Source organism: Euleptes europaea, chromosome 13 (genome assembly GCF_029931775.1).
Source record: "Euleptes europaea isolate rEulEur1 chromosome 13, rEulEur1.hap1, whole genome shotgun sequence".
Lineage (NCBI taxonomy): Eukaryota > Metazoa > Chordata > Lepidosauria > Squamata > Sphaerodactylidae > Euleptes > Euleptes europaea.
In genome coordinates, this window is record NC_079324.1 from 11,963,205 (window position 1) to 11,987,436 (window position 24,232).

Here is a 24,232-nt window from a genome sequence, read left to right on the forward strand (position 1 = left end):
TTTTTCTAAGACCAAGGTTCAACCATAGATTTTTTGTAGTTGTGTGAGGAAATTGGAAGGGGGCATTTCCTATGCATAGGCACTGGATAATTAAAATAGTCACGTACAGAAAACAGAAAATATTCACTCTCCTTAACCTCACCATCATCTTCTCAATCAGTTTGATTTGTTAGAATTGAGTCACTTATTCCCTTCAGAGCGTTCATTTGTATCAAAACATTTCCCATTCTTCTGTTTCCATCCATCCATTTCCCATGTGAGATTCTGATTTATCAGATCCCATGTGCTGTTTTTGTTAAAAGAAACCTTCAGAAAATCTGAGTATTTTCTTCTGTATTTCTTCTCCCCCGCCCCACCAAGGTTTCAGTGGGAAAAAATGTGATCGGTTGGGGACCCTGCTGGCCCAGACTGATCCTGGAAACCTGAAAAGAAACTGAGCCAGGCCTTGGTTGGGGATTGAGGGTAGGCTAAAAAATTTGGAAAAAAAATGCCCAAGGCGTGAGGGTTCCTCAAACTTGAAGCTGCATTAGGACTGGGATCTCGAGGTTGGGTCTTGAAGGCTGAACATGGAACCCCCCCCCCCAACGCCCCAGTTCCAAATTGTGGAGGAGGGGTGGTGCCTGCAGAAGGTCCCAGGTTTAATCCCTGACATCACCAGTCTAAAGGACCAGGCTGAGCCCTGTGTTGTTCAACATCTTTATAAATGATTTGGATGAAGGAATAGAAGGGATGCTTATTAAATTTGCAAATGATACTAAATTGGGAGGGGTAGCAAATATGGTAGAAGACAGAGCCAAGATGCAGGATGATCTTGACAGGCATGGGCTAGAACTAATAAAATGCACTTCAACAAAGACAAATGTAAAGTTCTGCATTTAGGTAGGAAAAATCAAATGCATAATTATAGGATGGGGAAGACTTGTTTGAGCAGTAGTGTGTGTGAAAAGGATCTTGGGGTCTTAGTAGACCAAACACTGAACATGAGTCAGCAGTGTGATGCTGTAACTAAAAAGGCAAATGCAGTCTTGGGCTGCATCAACAGAAGTATAGTGTCCAGATCACGCGAAGTGGTGGTATCGCTTTACTCCGCTCTGGTTAGACCTCAACTAGAGTACTGAGTTCAGTTTTGGGCACCACAATTTAAGAAATGTAGACAAGCTGGAACGTGTCCAGAGAAGGGCAACAATGATGGTAAGGGGTCCGGAAACCAAGTCCTTTGAGGAAAGGTTGAAGGAGCTGGGTATGTTTAGCCTGAAGAGGAGAAGACTGAGAGGGGATATGATAACCATGTTCAAGTACTTGAAGGGCTGTCATATAGAGAAGGGTGCCGAGTTGTTTTCTGTTGCTCAAGAAAGGTCGTACCAGAACCAACGGGTTGAAATTAAATCAAAAGAGTTTCCGTCTAGACATTAGGAAGAATTTTCTAACAGAGTGGTTCCTCAGTGGAACAGGCTTCCTCGGGAGGTGGTAAGCTCTCCTTCCCTGGAGGTTTTTAAGAAGAGGTTAGATGGCCAACTGTCAGCAATGCTGATTCTGTGACCTTAGGCAGATGATGAGAGGGAGGGCATCTTGGCCATCTTCTGGTCACTAGGGGTGTGGAGGGGGGAGGTAGTTGTGAATTTCTTCAATGTGCAGGGGGTTGGACTTGATGGCCCTGGTGGTCCCTTCCAACTCTGTGATTCTAGGTTAGGAGGTGAAGTGAATGACGTCCTACCTGAGATCTTAGAGAGCCTCCACCAGCCAGGATAGACAATACTTACTTTGATAGACCAGTGGTCTGACTCAATATAAAGCAGCTTCAGGGGCTCATGTGATGCACATGAAGCTGCCTTACACTGGACCAGACCACTGGTCCATCAGAGTCAATATTGCCCACTCAGACTGGCAGCGGCTCTCCAGAGTCTTAGGCAGAGGTGTATCACATCACCTGCTGCCTGGTCCTTTTTAAGTGGAAATGTCGGGGACTGAACCTGAGATGTTCTGCATGTAAAGTAGAGGCTCTTCCACTGAGTCACAGTACGTCAATTCCTCCCTGGGGTCAAGCTCACTGTTTCCGCACAGACCTTGTGTTGCTTAATTATAACTGAACTTCTTCTTGAACCTTTCAGCATGCCCAACCTTTCAACAGATCTCTTTGACCTTCAACCTGCATTTGTTCCAACTGTACAGAGTACTCCGGCCATAGCAAGTTCAGCAAGCAGTGCCTGGGGAGGTAAGTTACTGTTATGGCAAAATAAAGCTGATCCAGCCCCTGAAATTTTAGGAGTTCATGATATTCACCTAGCTGAACTAATTCCTACATAATGGATTGCCCATCGAATCCTCTGCTGCCAAGAAATCTAGACTAGACTTTTTTACCTTCACGCAGAAAAACACAAAGCATCTTATACCAATTATTGTTACACTCCTAAAGGGGTTTGTCTTCAAGGAATTTGTCAGGTTAGCTTTGCTTTCTTCCTACTGGCCTGTTCATGTGGCATTGAAATGTGTTTATAATATTTACAGGGTTTGCATACTGCTTTGCGGTTATTATGATTCTCAAAGTGACATTCTTCTTCCTGGTTTGATTAACAGAGTTATAAACTTTCTAGAATTTTTTTCCAATGGAAAAAACCTTTGATGTTTTAATTCAAGAAAAACACACACAACAGAAACAGTGGGGAAAATTGAACTTTCCAATCAAACCCTTAGTTTACTGCTTTATTGACATAAAACACATCATTTATAACTTAGCAGGTATAAATCGTGCTATTTGGTATATTGCCAGAATAAATGCCTTAGCTTTCTTCAAGCAAAACTGCAGATATTCCAGATAATGAAGAGAGAGGTGCAAAGTGCTGCACCTTATGCTACCTTATAGCGTGTGTCTTAATTTTCCCTTTTGAGAGGAAGGGAATCAGAAAAGTTGAAATTAGAAAGCAGACAATGTAAACAAAGGAGAGTGGGTTGGATCAAGCTGACCTTTTCATTCGGCCTCACCCAGTTCCCGTCCTTTCTATGGCTCCCTCCCCACATGGCTTTTGTCCATGCCATTCCCATGATCCCCAGCATAATATTGTCGAAGGCTTTCACGGTCAGAGTTCATTGGTTCTTGTGGGTTATCTGGGCTGTGTAACCGTGGTCCTTCACTGTCCTTCAGTGTTACTCCTCTGAAGATGCATGCCACAGTTGCTGGCGAAACGTCAGGAAAGAAAATACCAAGACCACGGTTACACAGCCCGAATAACCCACAAGAACCAATCCCCAGCATAGTTTGAGTAGTTAGAAACCCCTTCCTTCCTTCTTTAACCAATGGAAAAGCTGGCTAGATCCAAACCTGTGCATTATTGGGGCAGAAGCAGTCACATACAGGTCACAATAGGACTAGGAGCATTTTTAGCTGTCAGGTAAACTATAAAATTAATTGTAATACACTGTTGAAGAATGTAGTGTTTTTAAGCACAGTATAGCACATTAGCCGTGACCCAAGCTAGCCTGATCTTGTCAGATCTCAGAAGCTAAGCAGGGTCGGCCCTGGCTAATATTTGGATGGGAGACCTCCAAGAATACCAGACTGGCAATGGCAAACCACCCCCAAACATCTCTTGCCTTGAAAACCCGTAAGTCAGCTGTGACTTTGTGGCCAAAAAAATAATAATAGTATGTTAATTGTTGCCCAAATTGCTTGCATTTAAACAATAAATACCACCTTGAAAAAAATTTGTAGGATTTTTTCCCCAGCGGTTCCCCCAAATTTCCCAATTTTTCCATGGTGAGGGGGAAGAAAAACTGGTTTTCCAGTTTATGTCCGGGACTCCGTATCTCTTCTCATGGCTGAGAAGACTTGAAAAAGATCATGCTGATCCACTGTAGCTGCTGCTGATTGCTCTGAACTGCCAGAAAGTTATAAACTTGTTTTCCATAATAAATGAAACTCTTGTAATCATGAGGCTGAGGACAGTAGCCCAAATCCAGTCTGTGATTGGGTGTAACTTTTCCAGTTTGTGTCCCAAACCTTGGTGTATCTGACTGTCATCAGAACTGCCTAGAAGAAGTAGTTTGGGGTATGGGGAATTGTACTTTGAGGGCAGTCCCTTCTCTGCCCATAAAATCCTACTTGAATGGGTTTGGTTTGGTTTTTTTGTTGTTACTGTCGAGTCACATCTGACTTATGGCAACCCCTGGTGGGGTTTTCAAGTCAAGTGATGTTCGGAGGTGGTTTGCCAGTGCCTGTCTCCATGTCACCCTGGTATTCCTTGGAGGTCTCCCATCCAAATACTAGCCAGGGTCGGGGCTGATAGTGGGTGACTGGCTAGTATATCTAATGTATATCTAATCAACCCAGGTGGAAGACCTAGAAGTGTATTCTCATGTCAGGATTCAAAGTTCTGTAGTATTCCTGCCTCTTTCTGCTATCACAAGTAATAGCGGCTTTGCTAGGGTGGGGAAATAGTGAAGGGGGAAATGTGTCATTTGGCATTAATGGGGCCACACCAGTGCAGAAACTTGCATGAAGGGAAGTGTTGTGAAATCCTTGAAGCTTTGTTTCTGTGAACTCCCAGGTTGTGCCTGTGCAGTGTCTTCTTCCTTGACTACTACTTGTCTTCTGGTTTTTCTTCTTTCCCTTTTTCTTGTTGCTTAATGCTGTGTCTGAAAGGACCTTTCTCATCCACAAATGGTTGTGTTGGGTCTCCACCCCACCTGGACCTCTTTGATATGAAGCCGGTTGAAGAAGCTGTAAAAAGTACCACCCCTTTTGTGACATCCACGTTAAACTCCAAACAAACAGTGGAACTATTTAGTGGTAAAGCATCCTCTCTTTTCTTTCAGAATAGTTACTGTAATGATAATCACAATATGCCTTAATTTCAGCTCAGAAGTATATTGCAGTTCCTCATTAGACAGATGGTTGCTCAGTTTTAATTTAGAATAAAAGTAGTAAGTTTGCAGAAATGCATGTTTAGCATTTGACAAGTCTGACCTTCTTAAAAAAATGGTAACTGGTATTTCTCAACGTTTACAATCCATTAGATGCTCTCTCTTTCCTTCAGTTAAAATGATTTTAGTGATCCTTTAAAGTTCCTTCTGCTTTTCATGCTCTATATATTTATAGTAACTCATCTTAAACAATTTTAAATGTATTGTTGAATGCTAACAATTCTACTTCTGATTGTTTTAATTAACTTTTGTAGGATATCCTCTCCATTCCGCTTCCCAGAAAACTGCCTCTTCAACAATCAATGTGGACTTTGATGCTGTATTTGGCGGAAAGTCAGCAGTGCATGAGTTTAGAACTGCAACAGGTAAAGCTACTTCATGTGTATTGAATTTCTTCATCTTTAAAAGAACTCTTCAGTGGCATGTGGCTGTCTATTTATAGTGTTATAGTTCAGTAGGTCCATCGTTACTATTTTTGGAAAATGTTTTTTAAAAATGCACTGTATTTCATCTGTAAGAATATCCTAGCTGGACCAGTCCAAATGCCCACCTAGTCCATCATTCCGTGTCCAGGAGGGGGCTAGTCAAGACACCTATGTAAATTCAGCGGTGAGGGTTGAAGGTGACCCTCACCCCACAGTATCTGATACTTGGGAGACATGTCTCTGAACTCAGAGGTATCATTTAGTGACCCTGGCGAATAAGCCAGTTTCAGAATTAATTTTTTTCTAGCTCGTCTAATGTTTGAAAATAGACTTTCAAATGTTAAAGAAACATGACCTGAAGATTCAGGAACAAAAATGAGAAATTTATGAAGTGCATTCAAATCATGTGACCTGCAAACCCATGGCCTGATTTGGGCTCTGACCTCTTATTTCTTAAAGATCCTCTGTTGATATGATTGTGGAGCAAGTTCATCAATTCCATTTTGTGCAACGTGCATATTGAAAGATAGGCTAGCTTTTTTGTGTTAATATTTTCATTACTGTTCTTGAGACTGAATTGATCTCTGTTCCTGTAATCTAATGCTTTATGAACAGCCATTTCTAATGTAATGAACAGAATTGAAGTGTGATTGTAGCCATCTGCTGTGACTCAGAAGCCATCACATATTTTAAGCAAGTTTGCATGTGCCTGTTGGAATAGGGGAATTTAGCTGTTATCTTTCAGCTTTATGGTGTGGTCCTCAGTGCTCCACAAATGTTACCTTTCCCTTGTGCACATGAGCGCACCAAAGTTCTACACATACAAGGTCAGGAGACCAGCTGGTGAGGGTTTTGGTGTAAGGGGGTAAGCCAGTTTGGTGAGTTTTCCCCATACCTCTTCCCACTCAGCAGTGATGCCCAACATAATTACTCCTCTTCTGGCCGATCTATTGATAGTGGCTCTTGGTGTACGTAGCCTGTACTGGGGGTTTGCTAGATGCCCACATAGGAATGTATCTCTCATGCCCTATAGATGAGCAGCAAGAATGGAGAAGTAGGGGAAATAATTTTGGCTGACCTGTCTCCTGTCTGATGTGCTAGTCAGTTACCCCTCACCTGTCCTGTCTTCCTCTGTATTCCATACGTGGAGGGTATAGATTATATTTAATTTGGCTCCTGGGTTGAAACGGCTTTATATGCTGTCCTGCTAGTGACAGACTAACATGGCTACCCATTGTGATCTGTGCTGTACTATGTTAGCATTTTTAAACTTAACTAAATCAACTACAAAAATTCACCAGTTTATAACTAAAAGCTTTCAAAATGCACAGATTAAGTGGGCTGTTAAAAATACTTTCCCCTTGGGGTGGGGGCATTTTGCACTCTGCTTTATTAATTTAATACAAATTTTAATTATTCTTTTATTTTATCTTTTGGGTATAATTTTTCAATATGGCCTTCTGGATCTTATTTTGTTATCCGGTAAGTTTTTTTCCAAAGTAATTTCAGTCTTGTAGTTTAAGTGCAGGCTCTCTGAGTTTTCCTGTTTGATGTAATGGTGGTAAAAATATTTTGGAAAAATGAAATACACAGTATGTGTGGAGCTGAATTTCTAAGGTTTGGAGCTGATCTACTAAATTTTATGTAGTCCAGTTTCACCCCCTTAAGAAAAGTTTGAAGGAAGGGGAGAGGTGAAAATTTTGAAGACTCAGATTTTTATTTCATCTTTAAAGCTGGAAATGGGGGTGGGGTGGTAATTACATGCAACCAATACCTACAAAATATATACTGCAATTCTGAACAGAGTTATACCCTTCTAAGTCCATTAAAGTCATTGGGCTCAGAATGGTGTAACTTTGCCTGGGATTGCATTGTTAATGATCTCATTTAAATATGTTCTGTGAAATGGCAGAAACGGTGGCTACCATATATTAAATAGTCAGCTCACGGCAGTGCTAATTGTTTAAGAACTCTTGTTTCTTTCCATTCACATACTGAAGTGACAAATGCATTCGACCGTTTGATGAAGTTACCATAAAACAGCCCCCGGGGGGTGCAGCTCAGGCACTGGAGTCCAGGGATTCAGGATCCTGCTCCTGAACGATGGGAGATGTTGTTGCAGCGGCTTGTGTAAGGCTGGCCGGCCAGTTGGATATGTGTCACTTCCCCACAGGAGAGCTTTATTCTCTGCGTCCCTTTCAAGGCATTTGTGTCCAAGGTGTTTGTGTTGACTGCACCATCCAGGGAGCTTCTCTTGCCCTGCTGACATGTAACCTTTTGTGTGCTTGTGCAGTTCTGTAGATTTCAACGGAAGAATCTGATCCATGAGCATGAAGGAGTGCACACTCAGATCGGATCCTTCCATTGAAATGAATTGGAGGGAAATTACACACCTGAGCTTATTTGAATTTCCTGGCTTGGATTATACTTCCTTATAAAGAGTCACCTCCAGGATAAAAGTTGCCTGAAGAAGGCAAGCAACAGCCTCTCTTGTCTACTGTCACACCGTGGGATTGACACAGGTAAATCCTGTGCCTCGAGCTGATTACTGTTATTATCTTTATAATGCTGTAGATACTTAAATGAGGTGTCTTAACCGTGTGTGTTAAGTGCCGTCAAGTTGCTTCCGACTCAGGGCGACCCTATGAACCAGTGTCCTCCAAAACATCCTATCTTTAACAGCCTTGCTCAGGTCTTGCAAATTGAGAGCTGTGGCTTCCTTTATAGAGTCAATCCATCTCAGGTTGGGTCTTCCTCTTTAAGTAACTATTCCTCCAAAAAGCTCAGGGCAGCATATGTGGTCTTTCTTTCCTTTTCCCCCTCTATCCCATTAAGCCCAGTGAGTTAGGATAGGTCTGAGTGATAACAGCTGGCCCAGAATCACCCACTAATCTTCGTGGCGGACCAGGAATTTGAACCCACGTCTCTCCAAACTGTGTCCAACAATACTGCCTTTGGTTTTAAGTAATGAAGAAGCCTGAAGGGCTGAATAAAAATATTTGATATTACTCTAAGTGTTTTCACTGTTAATTGTGATAAGTTTTTCGTAACTGTAAGTTCATCTTCTGTCTTCGGTGCAGCCCCACATGTGGGACTGCGCCTGCGCGCAGGCCTGCCGCCGGAAAAAATTCAATAGCCTTAGTCCTCAACCGGGGGATGCCCCTCCCTCACAGGCGGGGCCGGACTTCGCGTCGTGCAGCCCGCATGCTTCTGGGCGGGGCATCCCCTTCCCTCCTCAGTTCCTTTTTTGCCGCCGCCTGGATTGGAGCTCCTTGCCTTACCTCTCCGAGTTCGTAAGTTCTGTGGGCCGCGTCCCCGGCCCTTCTTCTCTTCCCCTACAAAAAAAAAAAAAAGAAAAGGAAGAAGAAAGAAACTTAAAAATAAAATAAGTAACTAAAGGACGTTAACAAATAAAGCTGAACTACGTGATGGTCTCTAAGGCCCCCTTTAAGATCTGTAAGAAGTGCCCGGCCAAGATACCGCACTCAGATCAACATGAACTCTGCTTAACTTGCTTAGGCGAAGGGCACAACGTGTCTAAATGCTCCATATGCCAAGGCTTCTCTACCCGGTCTCGCAATGCTCGCGCGCACCGGCTGAGTGCCGAATTGTGGAAAAAGGCCCTCTCGGCCCCCTCCCCTTCGACGGGTTCTAGGACCCCGGGAGATACGCAGTTGACCAGATCGGTACCGATCCCTGATACCAGTTCGACACCGAGACCCTCGGATCCGATCTCCTCGGATCCGTCCCGGGGCCATAAGAAACACAAGCGCAAGACGAAACATCTTGAGAAGCAATCTAGCTCCAGCCATCCAGTGCATAAGAGGCCTGCGGAGACACCAAGACCTCTGGCACCGGACGTCTCCATCTCGGTACCGCCCTCGGTACCACCCTCGGCACCGCCCTCGGTACCACCATCGGCACCGCCCTCGGTACCACCCTCGGTACCGAGGACGCCCTCGCCTCACCTGGACTCTCCGTTCCACTCCTACTCTGAAGCAGACCTGGATCCTCTCGAGGACCCTCTTTTGATTACGGATCCGGACCCGCTAGACCCAGCTTCCATGGTACCGACCCCCTCGGTACCACAACAGATTTTCCAACCAGCCCCCTCCACTTCTGGGCCCACAATTTCCCCCGAGTTGGTCAAGGACTGGATTGAATTCTGCCGCTTTAGACAGCTCTCCATCAGGGGCGAACCGGTGGTCCTTCACACACCTCAACTGCCCTCCCCATTTACCCCTCTGACTCAGCGCACTCCTAGACCGGAGTCCGAACTAGAGGAAACAGGGTCAAAGGATGAAAGCTCTGAAGATGTATCAGAACCCTCACCAGATGAACTGGTGGGGGACACAGATGCTATTTCACCATCTGAAGACCTCAAGCTCCGGACGGAGCAAATGATAAGGATGGCTGAAGCATTGGACATTAATATTTCCACAACGGACAATAGGCCCAAGGACAAGATCCTTAGTCGTCTCTACCCCGATACACCGGGCATTGCTGCCTTCCCCATACTGGAGGGCCTCTCAGAGATAGCTACATCTCTCTGGAAGAAACCTGCTTCCTTACCAGCTTCTTCTAAGAAGGTGGAAAACCTGTATAGGACAAAATCTGAGTCGGCTGAATTCCTCACAATTCACCCTCCGCCCTCCTCCATAGTGACCACGGAGATGCAATCTCGACAGCGCCAGGGACCACATTCAACCCCTGCCGACAAAGAGAGTAAACGACTGGATCAGCTGGGCAGACGGACATACACCTCCTCTGCTCTGAGTTTCCGTATATCCAACTATCAAACCATCATGGGGGGGGGGGTACCAGCTTTTCTTGTGGGAAAAGGCTGCCCCTCATATCGACCTGCTTCCAGAGGAGTCTAAGAATGCCATGCGTCTTATCCAAGCAGAGGCCACTCGCTTATCGAGACAGCAGATCAACGCAGGCAAACATGCAGCAGATAGTGCAGCTAGAACGATGGCTTCAGCAATCACTCTACGCCGCCACTCCTGGCTTCGCTCTACTGCCCTTCCGTTGGACACGAGATCGCTCATCGAGGATCTCCCATTTGAAGGCGATACCCTATTTGCTTCGTCAACCACAGATTTCCTCACGAATCTCAAGAAGGACCGCCAGACCGCCCGTTCTCTAGGGGTGGCTCTTCCTTTTCACCAACAACAAAGGGACAAACCTCAATACCGTCAGCAATCTTTCGGCCCCTCCTTCAACAGATACCAGAGATTTCAAAGATTTCACCCGTATCCTCAACAGGATAAATTCCAACATCAGCAACCCAGACCAAAACACGTTTTCAAGCAACGCTCTAACCCTAACCCCCAAAACAAGGATCAGAGACAATCCTCACAAGAGTTCTGACTATTTCCGCAACCTTCAGAGGAGGGGCTACCGTTCCTGAATAGGTTGGCTAAGTTTTCTGAGGCCTGGCAGGCTATCTGTTCTGATACCTGGGTTCTCAGGGTTATTTCCCAGGGTTACCACCTGGAGTTTAAATCCATTCCTATTTGTTTCTCTGCCAGTTCTGCGGCAGATAACCCACTCCCAGAATTTGCACCCCAACTAGGTGAACTTCTCCTAAAGGGTGCTGTTGAAAAGGTTAACCTCCCATGTTTGGGATTCTTTTCTCGTATCTTTATGGTTGATAAGAAGGATGTGGGCTCTAGACCCATTATTGATCTCAGATTTTTGAATAAATATTTACGAGTTTCCAAGTTCAGAATGGTTTCCCTACCCTCTGTGATGGAACTTATTTCACCTCATACATGGTTCGCAGTTTTGGACCTGAAGGACGCTTACTTCCATATTTCCACCCACCCTGAACATCGACACTGTTTAATGTTTCGCTATGGGTCTGAATTTTTTCAATATTCTGTCCTCCCTTTCGGCCTTGCCACGGCCCCCAGAGTCTTTACGAAATGCATGGCGGTAGTTATGTCCTTCCTCAGAGATCAGGGATGCACGATTTATCCCTACCTTGACGATTGGCTGCTCACGGCTTCTAGCCCTGAGTCTCTCTCCGTCAATTTGCAGCTGGTTCTCTCTACCTGTTCAAAGTTGGGACTGATGGTCAACTTGAAAAAGTCTAAACTAAGCCCTTCTCCCAGAGCTCAGTTTATTGGTGCTGTGTTAGATTCCACAGCAGGTCGGGCATTCCTCCCCACTGAGAGGGTGTCCTCCATTAAGAGGCTAGTTCATCTTTTTATGAGATATAGACACCAACCAGTAGTCTCTATACAGAGATTATTAGGCCTAATGGCGTCGACCACTGCAGTGACCCCTCTAGCCAGGCTTAAAATGAGGGAACTGCAAAATTGGTTCATTAGGTCCTACGACTGCTCTCGCCACTCCAGGTGGTATAGACTGTCTATCCCTAGGCCTATTCTGCGATCACTACAATGGTGGCTCTCTGAGCCTAATCTTCTTAAAGGGATCCCTCTGGGGTTTTGGACTCCAAGTTTTACAGTCACCACAGACGCCTCTATGGAGGGTTGGGGTGCTCATTGCGGGAGTCACTATGTCCAAGATAGATGGTCTCCTAGTGAGTTGTCGATGCACATTAATTTTCTAGAACTGAGAGCCGTGCGTTATGTTCTTACCTCATTCTCAGATATCCTCCAGAACTCGAGAACACTTTTACAATCGGACAACTCCTGCACAGTGTTTTATGTAAACAAACAAAGGGGCACAGGTTCCATTCCTCTCTCCAGGGAAGCCCAGAGGATCTGGGCAATAGCTGGGAGACACAACATAGACCTGCGTGCCATGCATATAGCGGGGATCCACAATACCTGGGCAGACTCCCTGAGCAGGGTTTTTACCACAAACCACGAATGGGAACTACAGGATCAGTTTATCCTCCCCATTTTCCAAGAATGGGGCACTCCTCAGATAGACCTGTTTGCGACCAGGGGCAACAAGAAAGCGGTAGAATTCTGCTCTCTGGCGGGGAGCGACCCCTTGTCCCTGGGAGACGCTTTCCAGCTCATTTGGTCGAACCGCCTGTTTTACGCCTTCCCCCCATTCCCCCTGCTTGCTCGGGTTCTGGGGAAAATAGCTGCAGACAACACCGACTGCATTCTCATAGTACCCCGATGGCCGAGACAGATATGGTTCACCCTTCTTACACACCTGGCGGGGGGGAATTACAAACCACTTCCAGACCACCCGAACCTACTTCGCTGGGGGGAACTGGCCCACCACGATGTACAGAGACTACACCTCATGGCGTGGAGAATCCTTCCCTCTCATTAGTGGGTTGTTCACAGTCGGTTCAGGAGGTCCTTTTGCAAGCTAGAAGGCCCTCTACTCGTTATTCGTATGACAGGAAGTGGGATAGATTTCTAGCCTGGGCGAATCAAGAAAGTTTTTCTCCCTTTACCTGTCCTGTTCCTAAGATCTTGGATTATTTGTTGGAATTAACCAAGAGGGGACTGGCAGTCTCATCCATAAGGGTACATTTGGCTGCGATTTCAGCCTTCCACGATAAGGTGGAGGGTTATACAGTTTTCTCCCATCCCCTTGCAAAACGCTTTCTGAAGGGTCTTAATAATTTATTTCCTCCTACTCCTATACTAACGCCCCAATGGTCACTCTCCCTGGTCCTAGCCAAACTGATGCTAGCACCCTTTGAGCCTTTAGCTCAGGTACACCTGTCGTTTTTGTCAGCTAAGATAGCTTTCCTGGTGGCTGTGACATCAACTAGGAGAGTGGGGGAGCTGGCAGCCCTTCGTATTGATAGCCCCTTTCTCAGGGTTTATAATGAAAGGGTGGTCCTCCACCCTAGTTTTAGATTTAAACCCAAGGTGATCTCTTCTTTTCACCTAGCTCAAGATTTAGTTCTACCAGTGTTTTTCCCCAATCCTTCCTCTCAGGCAGAGAGGACACTACATACCCTTGATGTAAAAAGAGCTCTCCTTTATTACATTGACCGTACCAAACAGTTTAGAAGGTCCAAATCCTTGTTTGTATGCTATCAGGGTCCCAAGAAAGGTAAAGCCGCCTCGGCCCAATCTATAGCGAGGTGGGTGGTCACGGCGGTTAGAATAGCCTATAAACAGGCGAAGGTGACATGCCCCTTGGGCATTAGGGCGCATTCCACCAGGGCGCAGGGCTCTTCTGCTGCTCTCCATAGAAAGGTTCCTGTTGGCGACATCTGTAGAGCGGCGACGTGGTCTTCAGAAGACACCTTTGTGAAGCACTACGCTCTGGACCTGCAGGCCAGGAAGGATGCAGCAGTGGGTAGAGCAGTTCTGCAGACCCTTTTCTCCTGAGTCGACCCCACCACCTACTGGGTAAGCTTGCTAATATCCCACATGTGGGGCTGCACCGAAGACAGAAGATGAAAACAGAGTTGCACTTACCTGTAACTGCTGTTCATTGATGTCTTCGGTGCAGACACACATCCCTCCCTTCCGACCCCGCTGTCGACCTAGAAACAAAGAAACAAATTTTTAGTAGAAGGATTAAGTTATAGCTGGTACGTGTATGCCAGTCTTGGTCGGCGGCGGAGAAGGAACTGAGGAGGGAAGGGGATGCCCCGCCCAGAAGCATGCGGGCTGCACGGCGCGAAGTCCGGCCCCGCCTGTGAGGGAGGGGCATCCCCCGGTTGAGGACTAAGGCTATTGAATTTTTTCCGGCGGCAGGCCTGCGCGCAGGCGCAGTCCCACATGTGTGTCTGCACCGAAGACATCAATGAACAGCAGTTACAGGTAAGTGCAACTCTGTTTTCCTGGGTTCGGATGTGGGGGGTTATATTTGCAGAAGGGGTAGTTTTAGCCATCTGGTTGTACATCTCCAAGGAATAGCAGGTTCCATTTAGTAAAATACATAGGAGAAGCTGAGATTTGTGCGAAAGGTTTTAAATGCTTTGATGACAGTTTAAATATTTGTAGGTTAAGGGAGCTTTTAACCTATGGGAAGCAAAAATATTACGTTTCAGCAACTTGTTAATATTTTGTCTGGAATCCTTTTTTTGAGGAATGATGTTAGGATTAATTTATGTCTTGACTAAGTCTTCAGCTCCTAGGAACCAGAAATTATGCACACACATACTTCAACAACAACAACCCTGTGTGGCACCTTAAATGCTATAATAGATTGTGATGTAAACCTTTGTGATCGAAAGCCCACTTCATCAGTTGGCAAATACACACATGCACCAACAAACAGAATGTGGGGTGGGATTGATTGCAAAATGAGAAGGTCAAGCAATCCCAGAAAGGGGTATTTTGCATTGTTCTGCAAAGCCCTTGTGTGTTCAAACCATTTGCTGAGTATTGTAATGTGGATGCAAATATATAGTTAACAGGAACCTGTGTATGCACACAGATCTCTCCCTCCGTTGGGACATGCACGTTATTCAGAGTAGGGAATTTCTGGATGATGGTACTTTATCTGCTGCATTTATCATTCAAAATCCTAGCTGAGAACCAGTAACACTGTTTTCTATTCTTCCTTCCTTTGTACCCAGTCTTTAATTTTGCAGATGATGTATTACAACCATCTGTACCACCACAAAGTCAGAGAGGAGCTTTAGCTGGTCAGCAAAGTGGAAAGATTTTGGCCAATGACCTTGACTCTTCGCTTGCTAATCTAGTAGGAAGTAAGTAACAATGTCTTCATTTTTTAAAAGTATATGTATTTATTATATAAAGCATTCCCACTTCTTAATTAAATCATTTTGGCTTGTGATTTTTGTTACAGATCTTGGCTTTGGAGGAACACCATCCAAAAAGTGAGATTTATTTGTGTGTTTACAATTTCCTCAACTCACGTTTGTTAAGTCATAGTGATAAAAGAATATTGTAATGTTTCATAGTTTCAGAAGGGTAGCCATGTTGGTCTGCAGTAGAATAGCTAGATTCGAGTCCAATAGCACCTCAGATACCAACAAGATTTTTGGGGCTTTGAGCCTTTGAGAGTGAAAGCGCTCTATCTGACAAAGGGAGCTTTGACTCTCAGAAGCGTATGCCACCCCCCCCCAAAAAAAATCTTGTTAGTCTCTAAGGTGCTTCTGGATGCGAACCTAGCTGTTGTAATGTTCCATTTTATTACTGAAAGATGTAGGCCAAGATTGAAAGATCAGGGTTGTAGCCACACCTCAGGCTGTGCACACTTCCTCCAGACACTCCCCTCAGTTTGAAAAGTGAGTTGCCTGCTAGCCTGGGCGCGGGAGGGCTACTATTTGAGGAACACAAGCTCAAAACCTGGTTTGTGGGCTTCCTAGAGGCACCTGGTTGGCCACTGTGTGAACAGACTGCTGGACTTGATGGGCCTTGGTCTGATCCAGCAGGGCCTTTCTTATGCTCTTATTTAACCTCGAATATGCAGAATTAGCTGAGTGGTTTTCCCATGCTTTAAGGAGCCAGCATGGTGTAGTGATTAAGAGTGGTGGACCGGGTTTGATTCCCCACTCCTCCATATGAGCAGCAGACTCTAATCTGGTGAACCGAGTTGGTTTCCCCACTCCTCCACATGAAGCCAGCTGGGTGACCTTGGGCTAGTCGCAGTTCTCTCAGGACTCTCTACCCCATCCACCTCACAAAGTGTCTGTTGTGGGGAGAGGAAGGGAAGGTGATTGTAAGCTGGTTATGTCTGAACCATCCCGCTTGCTGGGTCATGTTGCCAAGAAGGGGGAGGGGGAGGTTTTTATATGCCGACTTTCTCTACCGCTTAAGGAAGAATCAAACTTTCCCCTCTTCACAACAGACACCTTGTGAAGTAGGTGGGGCTGAGAGTGTGTGACTAGCCCAAGGTAACCCAGCTGGCTTCATGTGTAGGAGTGGGGAAACCAACCCCGGTTCACCAGAGTAGCCTCCGCCACTCATGTGGAGTGGGGAATCAAACCCGGTTCTCCAGTTTAGAGTCCACCGCTCCAAACCACCATTCTTAACCACTACACCACGCTGGCACACTGAATGACCCTCTGGTTCAAGCAAACTTTAACCACGCTGTCAAAAGAGTTCTTTTGAGTCAGGCTGGAATGGGGCATTTTCCTTGTCTGGCAATAGTCTTCCCGAACCACTTGAGAGTTTCTGCCTACAAAGGGCAGTCACAGCTGCAGCTTAAAAACTAAGTAAGGGAGCAGTTCTGTTACTCCTCATGCTTATTCAATCGTTGCTAAGGTGACCTAGAAACAATGGGGGAAGAACTGCGGGAGGTGTTAATATTAAGTAGACGGTGTGTGCCATGTTACCTGCAAAAATCCAGGGGCGAGGAACGCGAAGGAAGTTGGAAGAAGCGGGTGGTTAATGGAATAGTTTTACATTTGGCAGCAGCTTCCCTCGGGGGCTCTTTTGCCCTTGTGACCCCTCAGCTGTGCCATTTATCTTTAGATCCGACATGCAATGGAATCAGCCTACAGAGAAGAAACTGACTGGCGGAACCCACTGGCAAGCAAAAACGAGCACCTCGACCACATGGAACCCAGTCCCTACTCCTCCCGCTCCTCAGATGGTAATGCTTGAATCATGTGTGTGTTTTGCTTTTTTCCTGGGGTGCTGTAATCTTTTGAACCTACTTGGAAGTATTCTGGCTTCAAAAAAAAAAAAATGAAGTGTGTCCCGGCATGAAATTTTATAGAATTGCAACAGATAGACACAAAATAAATTGGAGGTTGTGTTGCATTATATATAATGTCACCATGAATCATGGCTGTGAAAAGCCTGGGGAGCTGCTGTAATGTCTTCTAAATGAAATTCAGTGATATAAACATTAGACCACCTCCTTGTCAACAGAACCCACAAGGGTTGCTTAGGTTCATGCTAGAGTAGGAGTCCCCAATGTAGTGCCTGTGGGCACCATGGCCCTGCTGACACCTTTCCTGGTGCCTGCCACGTATTTTTAGAAAGTGGGTGGGCCAAGGTTTTTTTTTGTCCATTGAGGCTTCTGATTGGCCACTGGAGATTTGATTGGCTGGGCAGATTCTTCACTGTGCATCTGAAGGTAAGCCGCAGCAGCCATTCTGTGTCTGGCTCTGCCTCCTGCAGCAGCCATTTTGTTGCTGCACCCACCATGCTGTGCCAGAATTCCAAAGGTGCCCGCAGGCTCAAAAAGATTGGGGACCACTCTGCTGGAAGTTTGTGGTGGCTGTGGGAAACTGTCTCCATGTGGGTAATTGTCTCCATGCCTTATCACAGATTTTTTTGGAGGCTCCCGTTAGCTTCAGATATAAGTGGTTATGTGAGAGAGGGGTGCCATTGTGTCTACTGTTGATTGATACACACAAGTGTAAATCCCTCTTGGGTTCACAGAACTAGTTTCATCATTCTTGGGATCTTAGCCACTGTTATTTTTTATATTCCCCATGTCCTGAGAAGGGGAATTCCCAGTGTGTGTTTCTGTCAAAGCCCATTTGGGTGAAGGTCATTGCATTCTCCTCCTTACTGCATTCTGTGTGCTGAGATTAAAATGTGGAATATTTTGAACACACATGAAGCTGCCTTATACTGAATCAGACCCTTGGTCCATTGAAGTCAGTACTGTCTACTCAGACCGGCAGCGGCTCTCCAGGGTCTCAGGCAGAGGTCTTTCACATCACCTACTTGCCTAGCCCCTTTAACTGGAGATGCCGGGGATTGAACCTGGGACCTTTTGCATGCCAAGCAGAGGCTGTACCACTGAGCCACGGCCCCTCCTTGGACTCTGTCACTAACCACTTGATCCTGTGCTCTGCTGTGCAAAAACTGTGGCGCAATGGGTGCTGGGCTCCCAGTACAAGAGGCCACTGTCATCAGGGCCAGCTGAAGCAGTTTTGGCACCCTAGTCTATGGCACCAAAGTGGTCCACCCCCGCCAGGCTGCGGGGAAGCGAGAACCTGCCACCACTTGCCCTACTTTCCCCTCTGCAGATGGGCACGGCATGGCACACCCTGTCTTTTTCAACCCCCTCCCCTTATCAAGCTGAAGGGAAGCAAGAAGCGCTTCCTGCCTGCCTTGTCCCTGCCACAGGCAGTAGACAGGGAGCATCTTGTGGTGGGTGAGCAGCCAGGCTGGCTGGTACCCCTCCAGCACTGAACACACACATGAAGCTGCCTGAAAGCGAATCAGACCATCAGTCCATCAGGATCAGTATTGTCTACTCAGACTGGCAGCTGCTTTCCAGGGTGGTAAGTAGATGACTTTCACATCACCTGCTGCCAGAACATTTAACTGGAGATGCCAGAGATTGAAACTGGGGCCTTCTGCATGCCAAGCAGATACTTTACCACCAAGCCACACCCCCTCCACTGCCAATTGTCTAGGGCTGCCTAGTATATGGGCCACCCCTGGCTCCCATTTTTCTGTGTTGCAGCTATGCCACTGAAGTGGTACTTTTGTGACTAGGGTTTTAGATTTTGTGATTCACTAAAAACACATTACCTTATTTAACCAGCCACTTGCAAATGATGATACAACTTATTTTGAATTGTTAAACAATTCCTTTTTATTGTAAATACTACAGAAAATAGTAAAATGAAAAGATATATACACAATATATTACAGATTACAACAAAAGAATATAGATCTGAATAGAATACAGTTACAAATCAGTTACCACCAGTAACCGTACCCATCAATGATCATGCCGGGGATAATTTCCCATACAGACTGTTAAGAACGTGTCTGGGGGACATTTTCCCAAATAGATAGCATACAAGCATGCCTGGGGGAAAAATTCCTAATTTCTCTCAATTTTGGAGCCCTTTTTATACATTTTTGGAGGCTGGTGCTTCGAGAACCTATGAGATATTGTTATGAGAATATTTCAGTTTTCCCAGACTTCAAAGGGACCCGTAAGGTATGAGATCAGATTAAATGTCTATTCTCAAGCATGTACTCTTATCCTTGATGTCATAAATTGATGGATAGCATCAGAACCTTTCATATCAACAACACTTCTCATAGCATTTCCAAGTTTCACATATATGTCTGCTCATTGTCTGGCTAATAAGACTAAACATTCTAAAATTAAAGTTATATATAATTGCATCTTGATTATACTTCTAAAGCAAAGGAATATCTAAAAAAATTCATCTAGGCAGAGATCTCCCCCCCCCAGGCAGAGATCTTCCCCCCCCAAGGGCAGAAAAGCCGAATGCGAAAGGTGTTTCATAGTGCTGTTCCTCTGTTATCTAGTTTGTTATCTAGCTGTTCGCTGAGCCAATTCTTTTTGTGGTTACACAGCTGTGTTTCTTTCCCAGACAGCTGTTAGTTACATAGCCTAAACAGAATTGAGGACTAGACCAGTGGATGAAATGCCTTAATATGTCAGTACCTGAAACTAATATATTGAAAACTACAATACCGTGCAGTGGCTTTTGGGATGGGGACAGGGCTCCTGCCAGCACTTCCCACAGAAATCGTAGGGCCATCACAGCTGCCCTCTCAGAAGATTAGAACTCAGGGTCGCCCAACGAAATGGATCGATGATAGATTCAGAACAGACAAAAAAACTAATTCCTTGTTCACTGCATAATTCACTTGTGGAATTTACAATTGCAATGTGCCACGGTGGACACCGGGGCTGTGGCCTTCAGAGGTGATCAGACAGATTCCTAACAGATATGTCTCGCAGCAGGTATGAACTAAATGAGTTCCAGATTCTGGAGACAAACGGGTGTGCGTGGAAAGCTGTTTGTGAATTGCTAGTGAGCTTCTCAGAGGTATTTGGATGGCTGCTTTTGGAAACAGAGCATTGGATTGGCTCTCAGTCTCTCCTTATTTGAAGATATATTGAAGCTTGTACTATTCTAATCAACACAGACTCATGCATATAGCCACATAAAGGCAGCATGGTGTAGTGGCTAAGAGCGGTAGACTCTAATCTGGAGGTTTGATTCCCCACTCCTCTACATGAAGCTTGCTGGGTGACCTTGGGCTAGTCACATTTCTCTTAGAGCTCTCTTAGCTTATCTACCTCACAAGGTGTCTGTTGTGGGGAGAGAAAGGGAAGGAGATTGTAAGCTGGTTTGATTCTCCTTAAAAGGCAGAGAAATCGGCATATAAAAACCAACTCCTCCTCTTCCTTTTCGTGAAGAAACCAGATCATTAACATAAATATATTTCCAACAAGTCCTATATGGTATTGTAATTCCCCATTCATAGCTGAGCTTTCCTTTTTCTTTCTGTCATGGAAAATTAATCACATTTGATGTAAAAATATTTCCCCCTGGTTAGGCTGTAATGACAGATTATCTGAGAACGGTTACCAAGACAAGACACTCACCGAGTGAAGCTGATTTGCAAGCCATGGTGTGGAAATTTCGTCCAGAGCCTTGGGCAGAAAGGCAGCATGCAAATTTTATGAATAATAATAAATCTGGAAACTCTCCTGAGCATTTACTTAGAGCACTCCCTCCTTCACCCTGGCTGCAGCCTTGTCTCGATCCCAACTTCCACTGTTGCTTTTAAGGAGGGGCTGTGGCTTAGTGGTAGAGCATGTGCTTGATACACAGAAGGTCCCAGGTTCAGTCTCCAGTTCAAGGAACCAGGCAAGTAGGTGATGTGAAAGACCTCTGCCTGAGACCCTGGAGAGCCGCTGCTGGTCTGACTAGACAATACTGACTTTGATGGACCGAGGGTCTGATTCAGAATAAGGCAGTTTCATGTGTTCAATGTGTTGTTCAAGACAGTTTCCATGGGGTGATCCCACCAGTCGTCTGCTCCGACACGCATGGTAACATAGATGCTTTTCATGTAGGTCCCGGGTTCAGCCCCCGGAATCTCCACTTGAAGGTTTTTAGGTGGCAGGTGATGGGAAGCATCTTTTCACCTGAGGCTCTGGGGAGCTACTACCAGCCACAGGAGATTAGGACTGAACTAGAGCTGCTTAATTAAGGCAGCTTCATATGTTCAGATTGATGCAGAATTGCTCTGTGTACATGAATGGCAACTCTCCTCTTCAAATGTGCATTATTCTTTCTGGTTGCCTCAAAGGGATCACAAAATGCTTGAGCCTAATAAATGAAAATAGACTCTGTAGCATGGTTTCATTTCTCCCTTGTAAGAGCAGGCTGGTAATTTAAACGGCCATAGGTTTTGAAGCCACTCTGATTTTTAGCAAAGTTCTAATGGTGGCTTCAGATATTATGCCACGCTCCACTTAAGCTGACCTGAACATAGCTTGTGGTTGGACTTATGTGCCTCCCTCCCCCTTACCTTCTTGTGGGGAACAAAGAAATTCCCCTTGCCTTTGTATGTAATGGGGGAGCAGGAGTTTGCTTCTAATCCGGAATCCTTAATCCTGCCCTGTTTGACATCATTCGTCTCCAAACTAGTTTCTCTTGTTCTCATAATTCCCTGTCCTTGCTCCTTCTGCCAGGCTGTAATGGGATACCTTATCCTAGTTATGCAAGTTACTATAGGGCTGGCATCTATGTTGAATACTCCACACAATGAGATGTGCCTTGTACAGTTTCTGGGTTATTCGCATAATTTGTAGCCATCTTACATGTAACCATCTTTTTTTTTTTAATAAAAACCATCGAAGGTACCAGCTCCAGTAACCTACCCAGTGAATACACCTCAAGTGCCTGTGTATGGAATGGTAAGATCATCTCTGTTTATAATCTGTGTATCACTCAACCGTGGGTGTGTTTTTAGTTGTAAGGATTTGATGTTTGAATGTCATTTAATTGCCTGTTATTTTTATAGGCCACTTGGTTAGCAGTGGCTAAGTAGGCCTGAAAGCGTATTCTTTGATAGGCTTTCCTGTTGCTCACATCCTAGTCTTGTCCGATGTTGTCCTGCTGTGCACCATGTGTGTGTGGGCTGGAGCCAGAGGGCTCCTTGGTGGCCAGCAGGTCTAATTTGGCCCTGAAGTAATTTTGTCCTTGCCAATTTTTAATTGAGTTTTACTCACTGGGCTTGGCTGGTTAGGCTGCATTTTGTAAGCACTGACAGATGTTTGCAGGCGTCTGGTTTGTTGTTAGGCACCACATGACCAAAGTGCTGACTTTAAGCTTAGAAGTTCTAAGTGGCTTGGGCTTGCTCCTATACAAACCTATGAGTCTTTTGAGATGGTTCTCAGAGGCCCTTCTCCGAGTGTCTTTGTCTTCCAAGGTTAGGCAGGTGGTGATCGGGACAAAGTCCTCTGTTGTGGTGGCCCCCTTTCATTCAATACCTGCCCCAGGGAAATCTCACTGGCACCCACTTGGTTACTTTTTAGGTTCCAAGTCCAGAAGTGTTTTGACCGCTCAAGCATTTTGATAATCAAAGTGCTGGGATTGCTGCATTTTTGTGGCTGGTTATTTTGTAGATGTTTTCCTGATGTGGTTTGGCGACTGTGTTACAGTTTTCTGCCTTGTTTTAACTGAACATTTTAACTTTGTTGTACCCCATCTTAAAAGCTTTGTGGAGAAAGGTACAGAGCAGAAATGTTTTAAATTAATAAAATGATAAATAAGGGGCAGGAGAGATGCTTATGAGTTGTGGTCTAGTCCACATTGAACATTACATGTGACACCCAAACAGAGATGTAGCGCCGAGGCTGTGCCTGAGCTCCTGTGCTCCAGAATGTGGCCCTTGGTGCTTGGTCTCCTTATAGAGCCTGACCACCTCTTGTGGGGTGGAGGTTAAATTACGTAGCAAAATATTCTCCTGGTCCCTAAACAGAAGGCTTCAAATTGGCCACTGTTGCACTAGAGATTCTGCACTCAACTTTGCTGTTGGTTTCACTTGAGCAAGTCTTATGCACTTTGACAGTTGATTGTAGGAAGCTGTTAAGACCTCTGGTGTGCACATGGCATCTATGTGGCCTTTTGAAACATGGCTGTGGTGTTCAAGCTGGCACTAAACAGCTCTCTTATATACAGGTACCTACGCAGATTGGAGCTACTCCTATTATGGCACCCCAGCCCATGATTTATACCCAGACAGGTCTAAGGCCAACCAATCCCTTTGCACCTATCTCTGGAACACAGGTGAGTATTTCCATGAAGTGAGCCTGAAACATTTTTAGAATTCCTGCATCTCAGTATCTTACACTTGGCTGATTGTTCCTAACATTTCAGGTGTTTGAAAGATTGTCCCATTCTTGTTAGTAGTTCCTGAGGTACTTTATTGCTGTTTTTGTCTGTCTACATGGGGTGTACAGAGTAGCGAAAACACTGGTCCCTGTAAGGCTGGTAAGGTAAATTCTGGTCCGTGTCCTGAGGACCTTGCAGTCTAAATTTCTACAGTGACCACTAAGTGGGCAGGGGAAACAGAGAAGGAAGGGTGGTAAATTTGGAATGGGAGTTGTGTGTAGAATGGGACAAGCAGAGGTACGAAAGAGTGGAAGGAAATTACATGTACACATACTTATACCTTGTTGGGAGTAAGAAGCTAGGCAAAAATTCGGAGGAGACATTGTAAAGAGGGGATGTTATGGTGTTCTGTGAAGGAATTCTTTGCAACAAGGGAGAGTGGGTGAAAAAGGAGACAAGTATGAATCGGAGGTACAAAGGGGCTGGAGGGGGGATAGAGAGGTATAGCTGGGTGCCATCTATATATACATGGTGTATAGGTGGTATAGAAGCCTATAGGTCATCACGGGTCATTATTGAATGCTGTTGTGCTTGGATTTGGACAAGGCATGGAAGATGAATTCCAAAAACGTTGGTTATAGTAACATCCTTATGAAAGCCACTGTTATCGGTTCCTTCAGCCACAAGTCTGTAGGCTCCTGAGTGTATTTAGAATAGTGGCTAGCAAGAAACAAATCAGCTTTCACTAAGTGGAAGTTCCCGATTTTGTCTTATAGCTGAGAACACAATGGTAAATAGACTTATTTGCATCTAAATTCACTGGAGTCAATTCAGTGGTGAATTTTTACTGTGACGACTGTTCAGGGGTTAAGATTGGATTGCTTGTAACTCACAGTGTACCACCAAGAAGTCTGTGTTCTTCGCCCACACC

General features: G+C 45.2%; 1 protein-coding gene across 4 annotated transcripts in view; it reads left to right on the forward strand.

Annotated features, from left to right (window-relative positions):
• The window catches only part of LOC130486577 (phosphatidylinositol-binding clathrin assembly protein-like), an 85,198-nt gene that overhangs the window by 60,715 nt on the left and 251 nt on the right, over nt 1-24,232 (forward strand). Inside the window, exons 12-19 of one of the 4 annotated variants that reach the window (XM_056859878.1) lie at nt 2,109-2,212; nt 4,637-4,783; nt 5,172-5,282; nt 14,827-14,958; nt 15,060-15,090; nt 16,691-16,811; nt 21,825-21,881; nt 23,149-23,256. In XM_056859878.1, coding sequence (XP_056715856.1) covers nt 2,109-2,212; nt 4,637-4,783; nt 5,172-5,282; nt 14,827-14,958; nt 15,060-15,090; nt 16,691-16,811; nt 21,825-21,881; nt 23,149-23,256 — 811 coding nt within the window. The remainder of the gene's footprint in view (nt 1-2,108; nt 2,213-4,636; nt 4,784-5,171; nt 5,283-14,826; nt 14,959-15,059; nt 15,091-16,690; nt 16,812-21,824; nt 21,882-23,148; nt 23,257-24,232) is intronic. The other 3 variants (XM_056859879.1, XM_056859880.1, XM_056859881.1) reach the window with 3 other exon arrangements.